Source organism: Chlamydotis macqueenii, chromosome 1, assembly GCF_036417535.1.
Source record: "Chlamydotis macqueenii isolate bChlMac1 chromosome 1, bChlMac1.mat, whole genome shotgun sequence".
Lineage (NCBI taxonomy): Eukaryota > Metazoa > Chordata > Aves > Otidiformes > Otididae > Chlamydotis > Chlamydotis macqueenii.
This window is the reverse complement of record NC_141556.1, coordinates 16,623,223-16,646,668: the sequence shown is the minus strand read 5'-3', so window position 1 is coordinate 16,646,668 and position 23,446 is coordinate 16,623,223. Positions and strand designations below refer to the sequence as shown.

The 23,446-nt window shown below is 41.2% G+C and overlaps 1 protein-coding gene across 2 annotated transcripts in view; it reads right to left on the bottom strand.

Moving 5' to 3' along the window:
* LOC104484122 (sucrase-isomaltase, intestinal) overlaps positions 1-23,446 on the bottom strand; it is a 61,548-nt gene that overhangs the window by 11,977 nt on the left and 26,125 nt on the right. The window contains exons 9-17 of one of the 2 annotated variants that reach the window (XM_086739961.1): positions 22,901-23,032; positions 17,069-17,182; positions 16,841-16,957; positions 16,670-16,754; positions 13,213-13,330; positions 9,765-9,933; positions 9,114-9,230; positions 6,211-6,359; positions 2,198-2,286 (exon numbers count right to left, since the gene is read on the bottom strand). In XM_086739961.1, coding sequence (XP_086596087.1) covers positions 2,198-2,286; positions 6,211-6,359; positions 9,114-9,230; positions 9,765-9,933; positions 13,213-13,330; positions 16,670-16,754; positions 16,841-16,957; positions 17,069-17,182; positions 22,901-23,032 — 1,090 coding nt within the window. The remainder of the gene's footprint in view (positions 1-2,197; positions 2,287-6,210; positions 6,360-9,113; positions 9,231-9,764; positions 9,934-13,212; positions 13,331-16,669; positions 16,755-16,840; positions 16,958-17,068; positions 17,183-22,900; positions 23,033-23,446) is intronic. The other variant, XM_086739962.1, reaches the window with a different exon arrangement.

Genomic DNA, 23,446 nt, shown 5'->3' with positions numbered 1-23,446 from the left:
TTTTATATATATATATATATGTAAACATATATAAACCAATGGAAGGAGTAAGAAGTAACTGATTGATTAAAGTATGTAAATCTCACATTAGAATACCAGAATTGCTAAACTGGAGATTTGTCTTGTCCTGCGGCTTGTCTCCCCCGGCAGACAGCCCTAGGTGTTTCAGGCAAAGCATCGTAGTGCTGCAGTAGGAAATAGGTTGGGGTAGTTTGCTCTGTCAGTTTAGATCTTACTAGCTGTTTAACAAATAAAGTTAGGCTTAATCTATAAAGTGCCTTGAAAACTTGAAGGAAAAAAAACCTATAAAGTCAAGATGCCCTGCTCTCCATATTTTCTCTGAATTATTATGACAAACCTGGATATTCTGGTCTGCAGCGAAGTGTGTAACAACTATCTGAATCTTGATGAGTCTTGCCTTCATGACTTCCTAAGTAACAAGCCAATGTATAAGGCAGTTCCCTGTTTTAATTTGATGGCTGTCTCACTTGCTCACACCCTAGCACTCAAGAGCGCAGGGAAAGCTGCCCTTGACCCAAAGGGAAAGCTGTCCCTGACCCATCCTCTCTAGACAAGCAGGTGCCATGCTGCAGTTTGATGCAGTCTCTGCTGGCCTGTAATGCCACGGTGAGGGGCTTACAGCTCACTTCTGCCCCTTGCCCTGCTAGCTGGCATAAACGCTGGCTGCCACCTCTCTCCCACTGCAAGATCCAGCAACATGTTGCCTCCAAAGCTTTGCTTCCCTCCTCAGGCCACAGGCACCCAGCCTTCCTTTTGTGCTGCAGTCCCCCAAAAACCATTAGGAACCCCTAATCTAGACCCCCTGTCATAGAATCACAGAATGGTTTGGGTTGGAAGGGACCTTCAAAGATCATCTAGTCCAACCCCCCTGCAAGGAGCAGGGACATCTCCAACCAGATCAGGTTGCTCAGAGCCCCATCCAACCTGGCCTTGAATGTTTCCATGGGGCATCAACTACCTCTCTGGGCAACCTGTTCCAGTGTTCCACCACCTTCATTGTAAAAATTTTTTTCCTAATATCTAATCTGAATCTACCTCCCTCTATTGTAAAACCATTACCCCTCGTCCTACTGCAACAGGCCCTGCTGAAGATTTTCTCCCCATCTTTTCTGTAGGCCCCCCTATTTATATGTATCCTTAAAATATTCCCTTTCACTCAGTTCTTTGCAGGAAGCCACCTCTGGTTTGTCACCCTCTCTGCACAGGAAGGTTTCTCTCACACCTTTCATCATCTTACTGGCCTGAGACCCTGTGGAATCTCCTTGTTAGTCATCAGCTATTAGAAACCTGGGGGAGTCTGAAGATGAAGGACTGACAAATGAAGTGCCTCCATGGAGTCAGAATGGTTTTAGATGCAGGAATAACAATTTCCTTTTAAATTCACAGAGGTGCAAGGGCAGGATAAAAAAATGGTGACTAACAGTGGCCTGTTTTTATGTTTGATCATCAGCAACGTCTAGAAAACCTATCAGATATTCTGGCAGCATGCTGATCACAAATAGCTCTAGAATACATCACATGCAAATATTTAGCTCTGCTCGGATACACCTTTCTGGTGCTGCCTGCAGTCTGTGGTAGGGCAAGGAGAGAAACCCACTCTTGCTCCAGCCGAGCAGAGAAAGCCCTGACCCCAGCGCCATGCCAAGCACAGCCTGAGGAAAATGCTGCTTTTTAAAACCTGTCATATTAGCAATTGACACTGTCATTACCATTTCCCTAATGACTGTGTTTGCCTGTGATGCTGGGAAACTCCTGGCACAGCCTTTGAGATGCTGCAGTTCCAGAACGCTGTGGGCGAGTGGTAATGTGGAAACCAGTTTGCTTTAATATCTGCGTGTTTCTTCCTAGCTCGACAATTACTGCTCTGTGTGCGTCCTTGAGGGAGCTGTCAGCACAATAACAGTAGCATGCGAGGGGCAGCATCCAGTCTGTTTACATCCGTTTGGCACTTGGAGTAGCCGGGAAATGCCATGCCCTCACTTTCATCCTCTCACTTCAAGCACTGGGCAGCTCAGCTCTGTACTCTCTCTGCTGCTCAGAAATGCATTCTGCAAGCTTTGACAGTGGAGGGAAGAAATGGGTGGATATGAGCAAGCATGCCCTGAACGTCATCCAATGCCCTGAGCGCAGTTCATTTCTTTCATTCCAGTATGATGGCATTTTTTAACTACAGTACTTGCCTCTTGAAGAACAGGAGCGATCATAAAAGCAGGTCCCCACAGGAAGGCAGTGTCTATTCTGTGAGTCTGCTGATCAGAGGTAAATCTAGTGTTGAAAGTGAGATACACAGTGTTAATTCACCTTTTTATAGGACTTGCAGAGTATTTTTATATTACTCACTGCAACAAGAAATCTGCTTCCTCAAGACATCCTTCAACATTGCCAAATATTTTTCCTAGTTGAGAGAATGCCAAAGTGATTCAGAAATTATGGTAGCATCTACTGTACTGGAGCAGACCAGAACCCTCACAAAATGCTGGAGTTGATTTCTTTTCAGAATAGCAGTGGTGGGAAAACAACTAATTTAATTCCTGACCAGTGGGTTGAGACTTCCTTGAGGGAGCCATGGAGCAGGACAGGGGCCAGAACCAGGAGAGGGAACACAGAGCCGTAACACTGTGCTCTAGGACCTAAAGCATTTGTGAAAAACCTTGGATTTGGCTTCCTGCACATTTCACAGATTTGCATTAGAAATCTTTTTGTGGGACAAACACAAAGCAACCTTCATAGATATTGCACTTTTTAGCTGCTTTTCTTCAATGAATGAAAAGTTATTGAACTCAGCCCATTTTATTCAATGCATTAACATCATTTTGGATTCTGATCATGTCCTCCAGAGCGCTTACAGTCCCATTCACCTGGCGTCATCTGCCAGTTGGGAAGAGATCTCTGTTCCACTGTGCATCAGCTAATGAAAGTGTCGAAAAGCACCTGGCAAAGAGGAGAGATCTTCCCCATCACAGGAACCTCCGCTCATCTGGCATAAATCCCTCGAGAATTTAAATAAGCTTTCAGTCATCTGTAAACCTATCATCTCTAAGGAAATTCATAACGGATCCTGGTTTCCTAGTTAGCTTGTAAGAATATCACATGGAGCATATCCCAGGGCCTCCTAAAATCAAGGTCCGTTGCACCTCCCGCTTTCTGCTGCTCCTCTGCCTCCTTTCCCATCCAGCAGCCCTGCTGCCTTGTCAGATGGCAGCTGGGGTGGTTTACATCATTTGTTTTTGACAAATTCACACTGGCTGCTGCATATTAACGTATTATTCTCTAAGGACATACAAATTATTTGTTTAAACATTTATTTACTGTGTCTGTTTAACTGACTTTGCAGCTGCCCCTGTCTAATGACAGGTACCTGTTGTAGGCTGGCCGGAGCAATGGCTCAGTGTCGGCATCCTGCCCATTCTGTACAGCACAGGCATACACCATGCACCCTGCTCAGACCTACAGAAATTACCCCAAATGACCAAAAACACTTTAGCAACAAAAAGACATCTATTTGGCGTTCGGTTTTCTAAAATATTGCAAATTTAGGGAGTACGTGGAGCTCAGGAAAAAATGTTCTTGAAGGCATGCCTCAGGCTCTGCCTGAAAGAAATCTCAGCTTATTCAGAGTTTCTTTCCTGTAAAAACAGCAGCTCTTTTGGACAGCTTAAACTTGGTCATTATTGCACTTTGACATAACGCTTTGTACATATTTAAAGTGGGGGATGGTTTTTGATGAATTACCTTGTCTTAAGGGTTTTGGAATACAAAATATTGGTTTTTCTTGTCATATCTGCATTTTTAATTTCACTGTAATAAAATTATGATATTGATTCAATAGACTGTGTTGTGGAAGATTTCAGGAGAAAAAGCTGATCAAGAAATTATGACGAAAGAGAAGTCGATCATATTTGCACGGGGAAGCAAGTGTCTCACCATCTAACTTGGCGCTGTTTTCTCTTGCAATTATAGCAACCACAAGCATGAATTCAGCAAACAAATGAACTTTCCCAGTTTGAACATATAAAACATTAAGCCATATCTGTGATCTAGGAAAGGTGCTTACTTCCATCTACGTGATTCCTATGGTTAGATGCTCTTCTGTCTTACTCTTCCTCCATTTAGCTATTAAACAGACCTTTCCTTTCCAGTAATGGCTTACCACCTCCTGGTCTTTTTGGACAGCTGAGCTACTGATGCCTCTATTTCAATTGAGTGAAAGCCTCAGAGGCACCTAGAACACTTACAGGAATCTACTGGGGTGTTGTTCTTGTTTGTTATGTGAAACGTGCACCTAAGTATTTGAAGTGAAATGAAAAATCTGAAATGACCAGATGAAATAGCTATTGCTTGGAGACTCCCTGTCCAAGCAGAGTCGTTTTCACGGTGAGGCTTGTGAACTCATAACAGCTCCACCTGAAAAACTAGTGCAGTTTTTTTAGCTCTCCCTTGTGTTTGTTACAAGTAAGGGAAAGATTTTATGTAAAATTCCATCATCCATGTATCAAAAATTCTGTTTCAGTTGCCTCTTTCTCTAAAACCCACATTTCTCCTCCTGTTAGCATCTGGGACAATTTTGCTACTTGAGCAGACCCACTTATTAATTAGAAATAGTAAGAAATACTCATAATGTAACAATAGTAACCAGAATAGACTAATAATAGTAAGAATTACTTCTAATTTAGGATCTAGCTATGGCAATGTTAGCAAGTGATGTGCCCACTGGGATGGGACCTGGGTAGTGAAAGAGTTTGTGCTGATCTCCTGATGCCTACACTCCCTACATGCATTTTAGAGGTTTTATTTCTTAGCAATCACAGTCTGTTACCCCCAACTAAATTCCCATTAATGGCTGGAGCGCATCTTTTGGCTCAATGCAACAGAAGTCTCCGCCGGTGCATCTGAACCTGCTCTACAATTCAAATCGAAAGCAAATGTGGAAATTTGCTAATGTAGATGTGGCTCAAATAGAGCATGAGAAAAGTGTGCTGGGAACGGTCAGAAAGGCAGTTTTAACATCACTAAAGTAATTTTGTGTTAGCAGAGATTAGCTAATATTAATGCCAAAATGAACTCAGTAATTTCCAGTATTAACACAAATCTCATTAAGCAAAAATAGAGCTAAAATAAATACTTGAAATAGCATAAAGCCCCTTGTAAGACATGACTATCTATAAAACTTCTCCTTAATCTAATGTAGTTAAATAAGTTAGCGGAGTAGGAAGGAGAAGGATACTGCTTTAAAATTTATCGGTGATCCATTATGCTGAGCAGGCAAAACAGGTTTTGTGCATGTCCTTTCCGTACTCAAATGATCTGCACTTCAGTGTAATCTCAGTTTTATTTGCAAGAAAAAAAATCTTACCCTTTAACCAAAAAGTTTTTTAACCTAAAGGGAAAAAGAACATTAAATAGTTCAGAACGTAGCCTGTACCAATGAGGCTACACTGTGTCAGAGCTTCGGGCAGTAGCCTTTCATACGTATTATGTGCACTGCTTTTGCTCAAGTCTTTGCATAAAACATTCGGAAGTAGATAATTTACTGAAAACAGGTAAAAAGCTAATTAAAAGATGCTGAGAGGGAAACTAAACCTTACTTAGCTTCCTGCTTCTTCCAAACAGAAAAAAAAAATTAGTTGTTCCAAAAATCTGAGGTCATGTTTTCCAAGGGATTTTTCAATCTGTATTTATTAATCTCGGTTTTGCACCTGCTCCTACACTCAAACATCTCTATCTCTGTTTTCTCTATGCAATTTGTGGACACAGATGTAGGTTTCACACATAGCGTGCAGATGCAAGTGCTAAATTGGAAAATGCAAATGCTGTGGATGATTGGAAAATGGAGATTTCTCTGTGAATAGAGATTTCACAGATTTCATTCAAATACAGGAAATACAGGTATGTTATTCCTATTTTTAAAATAAAAAAGAACTGCATATTTCCCTAAGACAAGAAATTTTCATAATTCTCCTTACTTAGGTTTTTTTGCCACTGGAAACAAATATAGGTTATATTTTAATGAAAATCCATTGCATATATTGAAAGGGGGTTTTTTGTGCATATAATGTGATTAGATTTCATTGTAAAACTAATATTTTTTAAGGGAGAGCATGCATTCTCAAACAGATATCAACTAGTTTATACATTGAAGCTGAACTAGTTTTGTGAGTAAACTGTAAAAAAGAAAGACTCCAAACTCACTCGTGCATCAGTGACCGCACCACCGTGTTTCCGTGGACATGAGACTCGAAGAACAAGGTGTATAAGTATGGCAGCAGTGAGTATCTGATCTGAAGCGTAGCGCGAGATATCTTGGCAAACTCTTCTCCAAACACCGCTGGATCTTGTTCCTGTTAAGGAAAAGCTTTGCTATGTACTAAGCATTATAACTAGGGACTGCAATTTGACAGAGAAGCTGTATGCAACCTAAGGAGAGCTGTGGCTGGCATAACGCTACAAAAGTGTTTAAATAAGAAAAAGCCCTAATTTCCAAACTGGAAAATGTATTAAGGGCAACATTCATTGTCTAATACTCTCTATACAAACTAATATTTGTACAAAATTTTCCAGCGAAAAAATTCCAGGGAGTTCAGAGAGATCAGGCCTCACCATGGTTTATGTGAGCCCTATGCAACCGCCCCTAACCTCGTGATGGGAGGGAGGAGAGGCAGAGTTTCATGACTGTGCTCAGGAACAGACACTCTGTCTCTACAAATTAATTTATCCTGGAGATGCAAGTCCTCTGGGACAGAGAAGGTAAAACACAGGAAAAAGAGAAGACCGATAGTCTGCAAAACAAAGGCAAATGCGTAATTATGTTGGCCAAGAACACGAAGGCAAATCTGTTTAAAAGTAAGAGTAAATTCATGGCCCTGCTGAAGCCAACAGGAGTGACTGAAGTCACTGCATGTGGTGGGGAAAACATTTCACCCATACAGAGAAACTTGATTTCTCCTCCTGTGCCCACCATTTTAGGTGGATGCCCCAACTAAGAGGACGCCCACACATCAGCAGTGCCCCTCACCTCCTTGCTGCCAGTGACCGGGAGAGAGGGTACGCATACAGCGTCCCACCATCAAGAGGGCAGGTTTAAGCAATCTCTCTGCACTCGCTAGGTACTTCTGATCTACTTCAAGGCAACCTTGACTCTCATGTGCAATGGGATGCAGAGCATGTAGCCCAGGGCAGTGCTGATACGGGAAAGAGCGACGTCTCCTTTTAACTCCTCCTGTCCAACCTTCTGCAACATTAAACTGAGTCAGCTAACGAGTCACACTTCTCCCTTCCCCCTTCACAATATTTTCCCATAATACTCAGTTTTCTCATTAAAGTTGAAGAATGTATGATGAATTCCAAGGATAATGAAACATAAAAGGAACAGAAGTAACAAAGCTTTTTATATTATCTAGTGCTTTTCAGACAAGAAATGTATTAATTAAACCATTTGAAATCCCCAATGGATTAGGCAAAATGGATATTTAAGATTTTATTTTAGCACTAACTCAATATTAATTAAAGCAATATTTAAGTTAAATTTCTCAATTATTATGTTTACATTAGAATTAGTCACTGATAAAATTCCCTGCTGGCTCTGAGTTCCCGAACATCTATCTATTATTTCAAAAATTGCACTATATTTTTACCAGTATTCTGACACTGTATAAATATTGCCTAAGTTCACAAAAAAACCCAATCAGACTTCTAAGGTGATGCTGAGTCACACAAAATGCCTTGTTCATGTCTTTCAGTGAATACAACGTTATAAATGGATTTGAGTAATCCAGTAAAACCAAATTTATCTTCTGTTACTTCTGTCAGTCACTCAACACTGAGTTGCAGCTCCCATCACGTTGACCCATTGCTCTTTTCCTGCTTATTAAATTGTGCACATGTGATTAATACCCACTTACCCAGGTCCCACCCTGTTTGCATGCCCAAAGGGTGAAGCAAAGATATAGAGATAGGGTACCTCTAATTTTAGTGGAGAAGTAAATAGAAAATATTTATCAACAGCAGCAGCTAACACCTCACAGACATTTGTTCTCCTAGAGAAAAGTATCTCAGCATATCTCAGGGATCTACAGGGTAATTCCTAACACACTTAATAACAGCACTATAGCTTATTATTCCTGCATTTGCCCAGTTGATGAATGTCCATCATACCTTCATGCAGAGATAGAGGTCTTTCTGGGGTGTAAATGTTGCAACATTTTCATGATGCAACTTCAAATAAAACTGAAGGTTATCTAATAACCTGAGCTCCAGCATTGTACAGATCAGTTTACAGAAGAAAAAAAAAATTATTGAACTAGCAGAACCATTTCATCACATTGCAGATAAACACAGCACATTTACAAAGGCTGCAAGACCTTCAAACTGTTCATAATCAGAAACAAATTGATACTTCGTTCTATCTGAGACAAGTCTTGAAAGGACTTTACGATAAGTTGAAGCCAGGGCATGGGTCTGAACTGACACTGCCCTTTTTCATCCTTCTCATGGGCTCATTGGCCTTTTTTAGTCTTTGTTGCTTCTTGGCTGATAATGCTGTCACTATCGCTGGCTCTCCTTGGAGCTCTCACATGTTCATCTGGAGTTTCTAACTGCGGCATTTGTCTGAAACTTGCTTTTAGACAGCAAGAATGGTGTATAAAGCCCTCTCTCCCCTTCCTGCAATACCTATTATAATTACAGAAGAAATTAAAAAAAAATTGAATCAAACAAAGGAGTGGGAAGATGTGCTGACACTCACTGGCTCTTAAATAAAACCTGGGCTTCAGTAGGTAAAAGATGGAGTGGATGAATCCTACCAACAGCATGGGAAGGCCATTTTCTGTCATTCAAAGTACATGGTACACCTTTCTGCATGGCTTTTGGATGTTAGATGCTACATTTTTTTTTTGCGTTTCTATGTCATCTTTACGTTACGGATGGGAAAAATTTACACTTCACCATGTAATTCCTGCTCTCAGTGCAGCACTCCTTTTCACCCGCTGCTCCAGTTTACCCGAGAACGGCGGGTTAATTTCTGAGAAAGTAATACAAATCACCATCGTTGTTACTGTAATCATAGACTACAGCTTTGAGTAACTTTCTTTACTTACGCTATTTCCCTCTGCGTTGTGGTTTCTGGAAAATGGATAGAAAGAGCCAAGCTGCATCCAGCGCAAGCAGAGTTCATAGGTAGTGTTATAGTTAAACCCACAGATATCAGCACCGATCTAAAGAGAAAAAAAACATTGGGTAAGTATCTGTCACTGTGACTGAGGCCTCAAAATAAGAAACCACAGAAGCTTATTAATAAAAATAATTTTCAGAATGAGATACCTATTTCTGATGACCTTATAGGAAAGCTCCACAATGATATGAGTTTTTCTGGAACTGAGATTGTACTGGCTCTTAGACATTAATATGACTCTGGAAGATCTGACCATATTTCAATAATTCTATGAATTCTCCAGCCCAGCTTGCAAAACCAAAAATATATGGAGGGATCTCAATGATAGAACACGTAATATAAAGAGATTGGTTTTGGATGGCATGCGGTGATTTAATCTGAATCTAGCAGTGCTATTTTTGTTTCTCTTTAGCCAGCCAAGATTGATGACATTTAGCTTTTTTTAATCTGCAGTTCCTTATGCTGAGGAGGCCGTTACTGCAGGCCATCTCAAGCAGCTTCTTTCAGAAAACATTTGAGTTAATTTAAAGTGATATTGCGTATAAGCCAAAAACTGCCTGAAGGACACCAGACTTACGTAGGGGATGCCAAAGAGGTTGAATTCCAGGATGCTAATGATTGACAGGTGCATGTCCTTCCACTGAGAGAAGTTGTCACCCAGCCAGTGACCCCCATGCTTCCCACTGCCGACGAACGTAGATCGACTCAAGACAAACGCTCGCTTTCCAGTTGCCTGCTGGACAACACTGGGAAGAAATGCAACAAGATCATTAAAAAGAAGAATGGTAACTGAAAGATTTGTATGATCAACCTGAGCACTCAGGCACAATTTTATCTGAAGGGGTGTTATTAATGAAATAATTATTATTGTAGCCCCGAGTCACATGAAAATGTGTCTGCAAAACTGAAAATAATGGAAAGTTTTACTCAGTGGCCAAACCAAAAAACTAAAATCTATCTGATCCACAAAACAATTTGTTTCAGGTATTTGTAGTCTTCCTAAAAAGTAATTTGTGTTTAATTTATTCTCAACAGTGTCTTAAACTGAAAAATTGAAACATAATTTCCTTTCTATATTAGTACATTTAATTTAGTGTCCTACAGGTTCCTAAAAATCAGTATAATATGGGGGTTTTTTAATAAAAGATTTATTTAGAGGTTTATATTGACAAATAAAGCTCTAATATCCAGGAATTAAAAGTAAAAAAAAAAAAAATCAAAACAATCTGAACATCTTAAAATAAGAAATAATCAATGTAGAAAGCAAAAATGTAATTATTCAAAATGTCACCCCATAGTTGTAGTATTTCCTCTGGTTTCCTGTCATTGTTTGATATATGAGGTTTCATTACAGAATTAGTGGTGTAATGAGTTTTTCCTTGCCCTTTGAAAATAGTTTTGCTGCATCACTAGAAAATCAAGGAAGTGCAATATCCTTTATTAACTAATCTGTTACAAAATTCCTCAACATAGGTTAATCTCTGTGCTTAATTACATATTACACTATTACATAGTGCAGGAACTCAAATTGAACTCTGCTTTAATACAATTTGGATAACACAACTTAGAATCTTTGGGAAATCCTGGTCTGAAATATTAATCATGTTGTTCACCATCCACATCCTTCTCCCTCTCTTTAACGAGATTTGATCAATAGCTCTTTCATCTGTAATGGCCAGCATTCAGTATTAGTTCTGTAATGGCACAGAGCCTTTAAAATGCTTCAACATTTGTTTCCAAAGCAGAAATCACAACAGCTTTCATGCAGGCCTAAACATATTAACCTTATGGGCCATATGCAGCAAGAGGTGCAGTTCTTAAACCATGTGGGACCTACTGGTTCTGGGTTGTAGGTGCACTGCTGGGCTCAATAACTGCACAGGACTCCCTGTGCTTTGTATAAATGGCGTCCTGGAGCCATTTCATGGATGTCCTGCCTACAAGTCCTCTCCTCTGGCTGTGAAGCACAAGTCTTTGGCTCCATTTGGAAATGCTAATAAGGGCAACATTGGATCAACTCAACTATGACCCAGAGCTGCATAAACAATTTGCACCAAATAATTCACTGAATAAATTTCAGTCTATTGTGAATCATTGCTGAACAGGTCCTAATGCTGTCAAATGTGTTTGTTGATTGAAATTATTTACAGAATATCATGTGCAAATAACTCTTGGCGTTAAGCTATGCATAAGCTGATTGCTGCTAGTTCACTGTATCCAAATTCAAGCCATTTGACTGCACACATGGGTCAGATGACACATTTCCTAGTCGCTGGCTGCACTAGAATAATTCTTAGAATTGTTTTTTATATGATTATCAACTTGTCATTCGTTTTCAGCCAATATCCTGCAATTGATGCTGGTTTGCTAAATATTCCTGTCAGTAATTTAATTTACGGTATTATTTGTGAAGAGCAAATGCGGAAAGGGTATACAACCAGCCTTGAAAAGCAATGTATTTGAGAAATGCAAATGAATATGTATGAAAAAATATTCACCAAAGTTTCCAAGCTTTGCAGCGAAACCTGCTTCTGCTTATGCTTTCGGGATTGCTCTCCAGCCTTGAAGGACTCTTTACATTTGACCGAGTGAAAGATGTGTTTCTTTTCGAAGCAGCCCTGGGAGCAAGGGCTGCAGGAATGGGGAAGGTTCACAGTCTTGAGGGAGCCGTGTGGCAATAACTGTCCCAACGGCATTGGTCTGGGTTAGCGTGGCCGGGACACTGTGTGTCCTGAAGGGGGCTGGGGCAGATGTGCCAGCAAACGCAGCTTTTCCTGCTAAATCCACAGGGTTCGACTCAGGCAATTGGCTTTGCTGGCACAGAGCCTGAATGAAACTAAAAAAACCTGCTCAAGAAGATAGGCAAATCCGAAGTCTTGATTTGAACACTGTTACCAAGACAGTGTACGGTTACATGGACGCCAGCATGCAGAAGACACATCTTGGTGGAGAGACCAGTGATGGGAGGATCTTTGCTGAGATTGGGGCCTAGGGGCCCAAAAACCATGCTAAGTCCCATGCGTCCCAGCTGGGCCAGGTGGCCAGCGAGGTCCGGGGTTCAAGGGCTTTCTGCTCCTCCTCTTGAAAGCTGGGCTGCTCTTCAGCCAGGCCCACAAAAGCTGGCAAACAGCTTGTGCCTGTTCCTCAGTGCTTCCCTTCCTCCAGGCTTGGTGTATCAAATACAAGTGCATCACCACCTTAAGTAGGCTCACTTAACCGTGTCCTCTGGATGCTACCACAACACAACTGCTGAAAATGAGTGCTAAATACTGAAACTAGCCAGCACAAGGACCCCTGCTTTGGCACTTACATTGCAGTATTAAACTTATCCATGTTTTAGCTCAATCTCTGCTGGAAAAGGCATGATTTGCCCATTTGATTTAAACCAATAGGTAGCTCTCCACTGTCACTCCAGCTTTACAGCAGCAGTCTGCCTGTGTAAGCTGGTTTTCAGTGCTTCCCAGCTGCAAAATAACAGTATTACAATAGCTGACAGCAACTGTGCTGCAATGCAGTTCTGCCCTCCTGGACCAACCGAGCCTCAAGACAAAATGCAAAACGCTGCCTTGCCAGGAACAGGAGGCACCTCCAGAAGCAGCCGGGGAGCTGCATGGTTCAAATCCTTCATCGGCAGCAACAGAAGCTCCTCTGCTTGGGCCACCATAATGAAGGGATGGAAAAATTCCCCTGGTACCACCCAAGGCTGCTTCTGCAGTAGCAGCACGTGAGCAGCTCTAATGGAGGATAGGAACATCTTGCTCTAGTTATACAAAAGCAGCAGTTGAAGAGTTAGATCCTACAAGTAGGTCCTGATTGTAGCTAAGAAAAGTAAAATCAGGAAAGATTCTGTTTCTTCTTCCAAAATTCTCTTTTCTTGAAACTTCTTACTAAATGACAAACAGTAAAAACGAAACATGGGGCTGTTTCTTTTTAGATCTTATCACAGGTTTCCAAGGTAACATCAGCAGGTTTTAAAACATATTGCAATCACCTGAAATCTGCTTAGAAATACTTAGAAAACTTACTTGAAAGTTGGTATTGTCTGTGACCAGCCGAAGAGAGAGTGCGTGTTATAGTGCTCTCCCAGGTAAGTCTTGGAGTCGGGACACAGTGTCTTTTGTGCCAGGGAACGATCCGAAATGCCTGAGAATGACACAAAACTTCGTAAAATTGTATACATCACAGTTCAAATCTCTTCATGTTTCTACTCATTTAGGAGTGAAAACACCAAAGGATTTGGGAAGAGGAAAAGAAGTGCCAGACCTGGACTGGTTAGAGGTTAGCATGTAGCCATGAATACCTGCTTGCAGACAGGCACAAGTGTCCTCAGGAAGGTGAGAGGACCGAGTAAACACTGCTAATTGATTTCAAGTCTGATGTCCAATAATTTGAAACATCTGTATAGATATCATGTATGCAGTAAGTAATAGCCAGAAAGAAAATTTCTCTGTTGCTGAATTAAGAATATACTTACATATTCTTTTACATAGTGACAAATTTTACTTAACATCAAATATGCTGCAAGGAGGAGGAAAAAAAAAAAAAAAGGAAATTCAGACACCCAGGGAACGCATATCACTCAGCTGCAGATGTAGGTAGGCAGCATGATTCTGCCCTACCATGGCAAAATTCACACCTAAGCTTAAGTCTGGCCCCTCTCTTCCCCTGAGGCATTTAAGACAGAAAGATGGCAGGACTAATGGCACGGCCACAAGCAGCATTGCGAGCGATGAGTGGGGAGTGTCGGAGGTGTGCAGGGGAGGAAAAAGCATGAGGTGCAGCAGTCCACAGGGTGTCATCTGCTATGGCCCGATAGGCTGCACGGGAGAGAGCAAGGACAAGTTATAATGGGCATATTCATATGCAGATGGATTATCCAGTAACTCTTTCCATGAGTAGGTCGCAGGCAGTGGAGGCAGCGGTGGCTTTTTGCCCTCAGTAACAGTCAGGAGCAGCCCTGACGTCACTGGCACAGCGCTGATTTAGCTGAGCCAAGGGGAAGAAATGTGAGGCACAGACTGGCTGCACAGATGCTGCCTGGTCTTTGATCCTGTGTTAAGGAGATGCTAGCAAAGCCCATTTGGTGTGGAAAATTGGATTCTCATCCTGTGCAGGTAACCTCCCTGAAAATGGGAAGTTCAGCAGGCATTGGACAAGTCAGATGTTTGCTTTATACAATGCCTTTATTCTTAGAGAAGGAGTTGAAAATGTTACGAAATCCTCTCAAAAATCAGTTTCTCAATCATTCTTCTTTTGTATGTTTAATTAAGTGCACACACTATTGTAAATATTTCTCCACAAGCAAGCAATCTCACTGCCTAATTGCACTTTGCTGTATGTTTACTACAAAGTGCATTTCTCTGTACCTAAAACCCCGTTAGCCACTCTGCTCTGCTGTGCCACCTCAGCTGGAATCCTTGTGTTTGGATCTTTATATACAAAGACTCCACTGTGGCTGATCTGCATCAGAAATAACTTCATTTATAGGCAATCTCAAAGTAACTTTGACTCACATGGCTTTGAAGAAGACACTAAGGTTCTGGGGAAAGTCACAGTTAATGTGCCAGTGGCACGTAATTATTAGCCCCGTGAAATTAAGGTGGAATATGAAAGAAAATGCTGCCACATGAGTCATATTTTCATGCTTCATATTCTGAAGATTTTGTATTCTACCTCAGTAATACTGATTATTTTACAATTGCATATTAATCTCCAGTATAAAGTGTTTTATAGAAAATTGATTTGAAGGACATCTGCTTTTAGAAGTTCAAACCACGGTTATGCGTAATTGTGGTTATAATTTAGATAAGCGGGCTGAAGGATACAGTGACAAAAAGCCTGAGGCATGGAGACTGGGACTTGCATGGATTCATTCACCTAAGACAACAGGGAGCCCACCAAACCCCGCCGACCCCAGGATGGTCCTAATGTCTTGTTGGACAAAGCAGCTTAGCTTCCACCTCACACCTGCACCAGACAAGGGCTTGGACAGCCAAGGGCAGGCACAATGTTGGCATAAAGTGGCATATATAATAAAGCCCTTAAACACTGGTTCAAAATAGATCTCCTACACCTTAGAAAAAGTGCCTTAGGCTCCTGTCTGCAGAAGGGAGACCAACACTGTGAGTCGCAAGCAGAAGTAGGTGCATCCTTGCACAAGAAGGAGCAAGTCAGAGACAGAAATTGGGCTCAAAACGTGCCTGTCTTCAGCATCCCTTGTTGGCCTACATGTATGTCATGTAGATATCTAGGTCTCTAAGTCTGACTCCTCTGTAATGGCTCAGGCTTTGACGCAAGCTGTTGCAAAGCTCAGCTTTCTGGCGCAGAAGCTTCTTCATGGGTTCATCCCTCAGTCCTTTATTTGTGAGGGTAAAGGGAGCTCTTCTGTTTTGGCCATCTACCCCAAAGTCTCACACCTTTTCTTTACAGCTCTGCAGACTGACAAAAATGAAAGTAACAAGGCAAAGGTGGAAATGTCTCATCAGTTCCTGGGCTTTGGTCAATGACAGGACAGGGCCAGTATACAACAGTTACAATCAGTGGCTTCCCCACAAAGAGAGCAAACACCAAAATCATAATTAAAAGCTCTGCTTCTGGTTTCCATAATTTACAATCTTTCTATCATATTTTGTCATGCTTTGGTTATGCTTATGTTTCTCTTGTATTCAGAGTGAAAAGAGATTTAATAAATAAAATTAAGAATTCACATGACAGTACAACAGCCTGAAGGGAAAAAGGGGACATTTCCAATACTTCACTGTCAATAACTCATTTATGTATCAACTTCCTGCTGCATATTAGCATTGCTCAGGCAGCAGGGCTTTCCTGGGGAAATGTTGGCTGGATTAATTGCCAGGACCACAGGCACTAATTGTAACCATTCATGGCTTCCTGGGGCAGAATGAGCATGTCATTAACTCAAGCTGCTGGAAGAGGTGTTCCCATTCCTATCAGTCTCCCATAGGCTTGGGCATTTTTAAACTTATTTTTAGCCCATTTCTAGTAAGGCAATGAAAATTTCTTTCCTAAGAGAAAGAAAAGACATTGAATTAAAGCATCGGGGAGATGCTATCTTCCTTGTCGTGCTTAGTGGAAAAGGTAGAGACTGGCCAGCCCTGGGACTAGCAGCGGTGATGGTAAGGCAGAAGGGTTACTCCTTCCATAAACCTGCAGCTGAGTTACAGTATATAGGTATCCTGCCCTGTCTCTGATGCAGATAGGTTGCTCAGAGAATGGCAGAGAAGGTCGTCTTTATAGTCCTGTCACAAGGCAGCCCCAGTGACAGAGGAAAGTGGCTTACATTTGAGGCTTCACCAAAGCTGAGACAAAGTCTGAACAAATATGAGTCCTGAACAGATATGTAACTGGATGCACAGAACAGGCAGAGAGAGAGAGAAAATGAGAGAGTGGATTTTTTTTTTTTTCTAAGAAATAACCTGTCCAGGATTAAAAAATAAAGATTGTTAAGGAAACTTTACTTACTAGGAATGTAAGGAGGGTTATTGATATCATTAACAGTACATCCAGGATACTGGCCACTTAAGAAATTGGATGGTTCGTTCATATCCTTTAATAAAGAGAGTAAGGCACATGTCAAAACCCTCATTTTCTTTTTTTTTTAAAAAAAGGGAGAGCAAATATAATGAGACATACAATCCAGATCCCATCGTAGTCGAGGACATCCTTAAACTCCAGACACATCTGGGTCCACCACTCAACTGTCCTGGGGTTGGTGTAGTCAGGAAACACGGATTGTCCAGTGGGCCAGGCCTAGAGTTCACAGGTATAATGACTGGTTAGCTTCTCATTTCTGTTACACAGCTGCTTTATCACTTTGAAGCAGTTCTAGACCAAATGAATAAGAGAATTTAATAAACCAACCTGTCCAACAGCAGGAGTTACACCATCAGAGTTGTTCACCCAGACTCCCATTTCCTCTCCGAGATCATAAGGCCTGTAAGTGCCCGGTTCTTCATCCTTACTTATGAAAGGGTCCTGAAAACAGTGGTTACACTTCCATTATCAAAATCTCAAAGGTAACAATTACTTGTTTATTTGTATATTTTAGAAAAATCTTCATGATGTTCTTAAAGCAGATTGCAATAATAATGGAAGGAAACAGCATTAAGATTTAATAAGTGTTGAGAACACATAATAATTTAGGAAAATATTAAAGATATGTCATGAGTATTCCTTGTATAAGGCAAAAGTGATGCAAAATTATTAAATATCCTCATGTTTATTTTTAATGAGCCATTCTATGTTCAAATGATTCTAGAGAGGCACTAGATTTTACTTTCCCCCTGCCAAGGTCTCTGCTTGGCAGAGCAGGGTGCCACGCTGGGCATTCCCACACTTGGACACCTTTGGGTTTCCTCCAAGGCAAAACTCGTTCCAGCTGCCTCAGCAGCATTTTACACCCCATAGCTCACCCTTACTGCCCCTTTCACAGCTCTGAGTGGTCACTATCTCCCACTGCTAACCAGTGGCATTGACACCACCAGCTTCTCTGCCTCAGGATGGCCATCAGTAGCCACCAAGCTCATTGCAATGGAGCCTAATCTGCTCCTGGGGAAGATAAGTGGCCCACCATGCCAGTAAGCAATGAAGTCAGGAATATTTTGAGATGCCAGTGACTGAAGAGATACTATTAAACTCTGCTCTGCAGTCAACTGGGACTAAAAGGAGATAAGTGAGCTTTGCAATAAGTCCCTAATTGGGAGCAGCTATCTGCTTTGTTATTTAGAACAGAGGAAGACTGCAGCCATTTTAGAAGAAGGGAATTCTTTACTTTTCTCTTAGAAAATGTTATGCCCTCAGGTTCTGCTTAAGGTAACAAACTTTTAGTTATGAAACACAATGGAGGAAACCAGCACTGAAACAGTTCTTCCACTCACTTATAGCTTATGCAATAGCTTAAGTGAACTTCAATTAAAACGTGATAGAAGTCTAACAAATAACTTCTTAAGAATAAAAAAAAAAAATCTGATCCCAAATGGTAAATGTCTTTAAGGGCATGTTTTAAAGCTCATTTTAATACCTAAATTCATTGCCTGATTTACTTGTAAGCCCTCTCATAGCTGTAGCCCTGCTGAGGAAAGTATATTCTTGCATGCCTCAAAAAAAAAGTCCCTGCTAAATCCCTGCCGTAAGTGCAAAATTGTGTTCAACTTTAACTACCTAGCTCCAGAGTCACCTCCACAAAGAGTATAAGTGTCCATTACATTTTTAACTTGTTTAATAGTTTGGCTTTGGAAAAGAGAAAACTGTCTATCTGCAATAATTATCTTATAATTGTGGAAAAGATGTCTCTCAAGGGACTTGAAGGCTGGAAGAAGTCAGCTTAATTAGCTGCTCCTAATCCAAACTTCTGGTTTCCTTCAGCTGAAAGGTTATTCCAGTGAATAAATCTAATATATTATGCAGGTTTAGCATCGTCCCAAGGAGAACAAAACCCTCCCGTGCATTCATGGGTTGTTTGTGGGGGAGGAAGTTCATATCTGTTAAATCTTCCCTAACGCATCCTTTTAACAGCTCTTGGAGAGGATGTGCTGAGCATCCTTGACTCCAACTGACTGCCCTGAGACCTTGGGGCACACAGCACTTATCCTGACCGATGCACTTCCATCTATGGCCCCAAACATAGGTTTTGACGCACATCCATAAAAACTCATCTCTGGAAATTTTAGCCTCTACAGCTCATAGAGCGGGACTTTAAAATGTTAAAGCTATCAAGCATTATTTTGAATCATGAGCATGTTGCTATTGACGTTTAAGTAATTTGTCACTCATGTCATTCCTAGCTGTTTCTATTTTTAGTGTGATTTAATGGAAGGTATACAAGGTCTTTCATTAAAGATCCTCTTCAGTAATAATGTTTATCATTTTAGATTGTAGTCATTGTTACTTTTAGAACTTCTTTCTTTGTTTTAAAGAGTATATTTGTTCTGACTCAGCTGAAGCATGCATATTATTCAGTGCAATAATGATGACCGAGTACTGACACTCTCAGACAAAATTTCTGTTAAATGGAGGTGGCCTCTGAAAGAGCTCAGGAGAGAGAAGTGCTGAAGGACTGCATTTAGAGACCCTGGTAATGGGGCTGTGCCACATGGGGACCATAGGCAAAGAGGGCTTTCACATTGGATGCAAGCATAGGGACAGGGCTTCCTGATGGTGAAGGCACCTGCCACCCCAGTGGTGGTGGCACAGCCGACTTCAGGGTCCCGTCCTCAGGCAGGTTACCGGTGTTAATACTGCTGGGCCTCAGGATCTGTGCTCTGCTTGTGACCACAGCGGTCTGAGATGAGGAGGAACAAACCCATCTCCCTCAAATCCATTTACCAGAGGTTTTACGGGACACTAAGTGACTGCAATCAGAGCCCATTTCCTGAAATCATCATGAGGGAGGCAACAATCTGCTACACTTGAGAAACTTACTCATTACTGTCACTATCCAAAGGGAATCTAAATAGACAATTGTTCTTTCGGTATCAAACTGGATTACTCTTGCCTTGGTTGCAGTTAGTATGGCTTTGCTGTCACTTGGGAATGAAACCCTTCACACTGTTCCAGCTCCTGACTCCACTTATGGGAATGCTTTACATCACTAAAGAATGCTAACAGAATTTGACAGAAATATCAGCAACTGCAATGAAGTGAAAATAGAAAACTTCACTACCAGTGGAACCTATACTTCCCATTAGCTTTTAAAAAAATGAAGGACAAACTGGATCAGCTTTGGTTCTTTTTCACAAGCTTATCTAAAGAACTAGAGCAGAAGACAGTTCTTTTAGCTACAGGTTAGTGGAAGGAGGAAAGAAGGGCTTCCTATCTGGATTCACATTAGCTCATTCCATGAATTAGGAATTGTTGTAATATTCCTTGCACCTGCCTAACAGCTGAATTCAGATCTATATATCAGCAGCTCCCTGCACTGCTCTAGCATGTGCTGTCTGAGAAACTGAAAGGGCTTTAAAATGTGGTTGAAGTTAAACTCACAAGAAGATAATGGAGCTCACCCACTAAATAGTGGCTGCTTGCCTGCAGCGCCTTACCCAGCAGCAAGTGCAGTACAACTGGAGGCAACCTAACCGTGATGAAAAAGAGGTGACTGCCATGTATTCACTGAAGGGCAAGAGTGGGCACGGGAAGAGCTACGCCAAACTCGCGGTATTTTGCAGATATATGCATGTCTCACAAACTTTTTTTGAGATAAACAAATAACTAGGTAGGTGGTATTCAATGTTACAGCACTAACATATGAAATCATTTTTAGAGTTGTATTGAGGATACAGTTGTATTGAGCATTCAGTCCTGACAGCACATGTCCTCATCCACCACTTAGTTATTTACAATGATGTATCAAGTTAATTTGGGATTTTTTTTTTTTTGTCTTGAAGTTGCTCTCCATCAGAGTGACTTAGTAATCTGTTACTGTTTAAACTCTGTGCCTTGGACCTCCACTGATGGAAACTCTTTTCACTGCTGCACCCTGGAGCTTCTCATGATTTACGGCTGCAGAAGAATTGGGACTTTCACGGGAACATATCTTTGAGGACAAATTGCTGGCAAACAGCGCTCACTACGTAGGCTGCTATTTCCATTCCCAATATGTAATTGATCACTTGGGCTGTGTGGTTTTGTTTGAGATTCTTAGCAGTGAATGCAATTATACTACAACAAAGTGAAGATTAAGCCAGTAATAAATACAGAGCAGGTATTTTTAATGAAACTACCAAAAAAATCCCAGCAGACTGAAAAATAGCAAACCTCATCACTGTATTTTAGAAAGAATACACTGATAGGAGTATCTGTTGTGCTGACTAGTCCATCCTCAGGCATATGCTAAACTTTACAGCAAATTGTAGAGGAAAAAATAAGGACAGAGAGGCACTTCTAACTTAATTTATCTGTTTGACAAGATAATGTGATTTTTAGATGAGGAAACTGCAGGAGCGCTCAATTATCTTGACTCCAGTAAACATCTGATACACAAGTGAAAGAAGAACTGTCCCACAATTTAGGACTTTGCTATTCAGCCTCTCTTCCTACAGGCCTTTAACAGGACCCCCATGACAAGATGAGGAATGTGGCCCTTGTTTTAAAAGGACTGGATCAACTTAGGGCCCAGACATTAATGGCCTGTCCATTCTTGATTCAGCTGGATTAATTGGTCTCCTTACAAGTATGAGCCACCAATATAATGTAGGTAAATGTGATGCAGGGTTTTGTCATGAGACATTTTTAGTAGAATGAAGGAAATATTTCCGTCATTCTCCAAACTCTGCAGGGGCATCAGCTGGAGCACTGTGAAATCCAGCTATCTGCTACACAGGCAAATGTATTCAAACTGGGGCACATGTGAGGGGGATCTGCTACAATGAGATCTGAAAATCTCACCTGATAAAAAGAGAATAAAATATGTCAATTTGTTTAGTCTAGCAGAAAAAGGTGAGGGAGAATATGCTTGTTCAAGTAAGTATATCGGGAAAGAAAGTAGCAGAATGAAAGACTGGAAATTTTTGCTAAACAAGAATAGCAGCACCCAAATGAAAAGTGTAAGTTGACCATTTGGACTGCAAAAATGGAAGACTGCAATGACTGCAAAAAGTCCTGAGAGGGACTCTGTGGGGTGGTCTCCTCCTCCTTCCCCTGAGCCTGAGCTGTCCCTCATGCATCTGTAAGATTCATATGCAACAGCCGCTCGGGGAGGGACCCCTGGCCCCAGCTCCCTGCTCAGCTCGCCTTACAGACAGGCAGCTTTATCCTAATGTCCACCTTACAACTCTTCTGCTGCAATTTAAAGTACTTTTCTTCTTATCCTGTCCTTAGTGGTTCTGGAGAACAAATTACACCTCTCTTCTCTGTGGTGGTTTCACATCTGCATGCACTGCTCCAGGTCTCAGCATTCCTGAGCCTTCCAGCCTCGATCCTTCCCGGGTGGTGTGGCTGCCACAGCCTGTGCTGGGCCAGGTCTTATGCATCTGTCAAGGACTCTTCTTTAATTTCTGGCCTCCAATTTCCTTGCCACCATTGGCACTCACTTAGCTACTGTGAGAAAAAGTAATTTCAGTGCAAGGACATGTATGGGAACTTGCTGGAGAGAAGCAGCAATCTTTGTTGGAAAAATTTTGGGGGGAATATGGAAATCTTCGATTTTCACTTCTGTCCAAATTCATTCATTGGGTAATACATCAATTTTGGTTATAGATTCAACACATGTTTTCTACTAATTGTCATGCAAACAAACTTTTCCTACATTAATTTAGATTAAAAGTAAGTATAAGGGAATGTGAACTGTAGCTACTAGCTCTCCAAAGTGATTATGAGTAGATTTTTTCCACCATTCTACTATTTGTGTGTACGTGTTAAACTCATTTGTTCTTTTTCAGGAAAAGAACTGCATTAAAGCAATCCTGTCTCAACTCAGCCCTGAACAGAGGCAAAATTTCTCATAACTGAGTGGGAAAAAGTGAAAGAGAATTAATGTTATGGGACAGAGATGGTGCTAGTACACAGATATTTGACAAATGCAACACATTTAAATATGAAATCCGTGAGAAATTGTTCTTCAGCTCTTCTCAACAAAAGACAAAAATGGAAAATCTGCTACAATAGCATGCGTGTGTTCGCACCTAGATACTGCTATGAACACTATGCTGCAAAGAGTTCTTATAAATAGAGACATAATTAGCAACATCATTAATTTACCAGAATCACAACGTTGTGCATTCCTTCCTTCTTCAGCTGTTGGAGGTACTCTGGCAGACCTGCATAATTCACTTTATCATAGGTAAAGTCCAGGCGATTTTCCATGTAGTCGATATCAAGATGTTGGACATCCTAAACATTTTAAAAATAAACATTACATGAGTACTGCATCCAGCTCTGGAGTCCTCAGTACAGAAAAGACATGGACCTATTGGACTGGATCCAGAGGAGGGCCACAAAAACTATCAGAGAGATGGAGCACCTCTCGTGTGATGACAGGCTGAGAGAGTTGGGGCTGTTCCGCCTAGAGAAGAGGAGGCTCTGGGGAGACCTTATAGTGGCCTTTCAGTACCTAAAGAAGGCTTATAAGAAAGATGAGGGGCAGACTTTTTAGTAGGGCTTATTGCAATAGAACAAGGGGTAATGGTTTTAAGCTAAAAGAGGGTAGATTCAGACTAGACATAATGAGGAAATTTTTTACAATGAGGGTGGTGAAACACTGGCACAGGTTGCCCAGAGATATGGCAGATGCCCCATCCCTGGAAA